General features: G+C 53.9%; 1 protein-coding gene across 1 annotated transcript in view; it reads left to right on the forward strand.

The window, feature by feature from the left end:
• Positions 1-1,376, forward strand: part of LOC102990718 (BTB/POZ domain-containing protein 16) — a gene marked incomplete at both ends in the record, with an annotated part of 21,478 nt that extends 20,102 nt beyond the window's left edge. Inside the window, 2 exons of the mRNA XM_028486588.1 lie at positions 372-502; positions 1,349-1,376. Of these exons, the coding sequence (XP_028342389.1) occupies positions 372-502; positions 1,349-1,376 (159 nt within the window). The remainder of the gene's footprint in view (positions 1-371; positions 503-1,348) is intronic.
• Between the last annotated feature and the right edge of the window lie 384 nt (positions 1,377-1,760).

The raw sequence follows: 1,760 nt of genomic DNA on the forward strand, positions 1-1,760 counted from the left end.
CCGGGTTCGCGCCCTGGTCTGGGAGGATCCCACAGGCCGCGGAGCGGCTGGGCCCGTGAGCCGTGGCCGCTGGGCCTGCGCGTCCGGAGCCTGTGGTCCGCGACGGGAGAGGCCACGGCAGAGGGAGGCCCGCGTACCGCAAAAAAAAAAAAAAAAAAAAAAAGTCATGTACCAAAATGTTCATTGCAGCTCTATTTACAATAGCCAGGACATGGAAGCAACCTAAGTGCAGTTTATGTTTTGAAGAAGCGCTCTGAGCAGGGCTGCAGCACGACCTTCCCGAGAGCACGCGTGTAGCACCGTCGCCTTCCAGCAGAGGGCGCTGAGAGCTCAGGGACTCCTTTCTCCATGCGCTTTTCTTGCCTTCGCAGTACAAGGAAGAGCCGCTCACCACTGCCTGCGAGAAGTGGATGGAGATGAACTTGGTCCCTCTGGTGGGGACACAGATCCACCTCCGGAAAATCCCGCAGGAGCTGCTCCACAAAGTGCTGAGGTCCCCCAGGTCAGAGCTGGCTCCCAGTGAGCTGCGCCTAGGATGGGGGGAGGGAGGTGTTAGGGGGGCCTGTACCCACACCCCTGCTGGACATGCCCAGTGTGCAGTGCCTTCTCCATCCCAAACGTCCCTCCCTCCTGGACAGCCTGGCCTCGGGGGGCCCAAACGTGGCTACTGTGCTCGGGCATAGGGAGGGGTGCTGTTGATCAGAGTAGGGACCGTCGGGGTGCCCACTGTCTCATTACCCACCTGGTAATTAATTGCCTAAATAATTTTTTTAAATTCTGTCAATATTAAGACACATTTATTGTGGAAAATTTGGAAACCAGGAAAAAGGGAAAAAGGAAAAAGCTCTCACCCCGAAATCAGGTTCTGTCTCCAGCCCCGAACAGCTCTAGACTCAGACATTCCACTGCCGGTATGACCTCACTGACAATTAAGGCTAAAACCCAACTCTTGGTGCCCTGCCCTTGACTGCACCCCCCGCCCAGTGTTCCTGGACGAGCTGCTCAAGCCCCTGGGAGACCACTTCATCCTCCCGCACAAGTGCAACCCATCTCTGTGGGCCTCTGCGTGGGCACCAGCCAGAGGCCAAACTTCCGGGTCTCTCATCTGGACCAGCACAGGGACCTCTAACTCAGGGTCTCGGTCTGCTCCTGACCCCCTTCCAGTCGCATCTTTAACCCAGGGGGCTTTGGCTCTGCCGATCCAGCTCCTCTGTGTTACCCATGTGGCAACCACAGGGCTTTCCTTAGACTCCGGCCAGTGCCCGGCCTTTTAGGTTATTTCCAGTGTTTCACTGATATAAATAGTACCTTTGTGACATCCTTCAATGTACATTTATTTTCATCTCAGATTATTTTCCTACAGTGAATTCCTAGAAGTGAAATTACTAAGCCGAAAGGACTTTGTTTTTATTAGTATTTTTAAAAATATTTTACTTGAAAATAATTTCAAACAAATTAGATAACAAGAGAAGTACAAAGAATATCTCAGTACCCTTTACCCTGCTTCATTCGATCTCTGTCCTGTTTGCTTTATCATTTGCATCTGCGTGTGTATCTATTAACACACATTTTGTGTGTGTGTGTGTGTGTGTGTGTGTGTGTGTGTGTGTGTGGTATGCGGGCTTCCCCCTGCTGTGGCCTCTCCCGTTGCGGAGCACAGGCTCTGGACGCGCAGGCCCAGCGACCATGGCTCACGGGCCCAGCCGCTCCGCGGCATGTGGGATCCTCCCAGACCGGGGCGCGAACCCGGTTCCCCTGCA

Source organism: Physeter macrocephalus, unplaced genomic scaffold, assembly GCF_002837175.3.
Source record: "Physeter macrocephalus isolate SW-GA unplaced genomic scaffold, ASM283717v5 random_1138, whole genome shotgun sequence".
Taxonomy (NCBI): Eukaryota; Metazoa; Chordata; class Mammalia; order Artiodactyla; family Physeteridae; genus Physeter; species Physeter macrocephalus.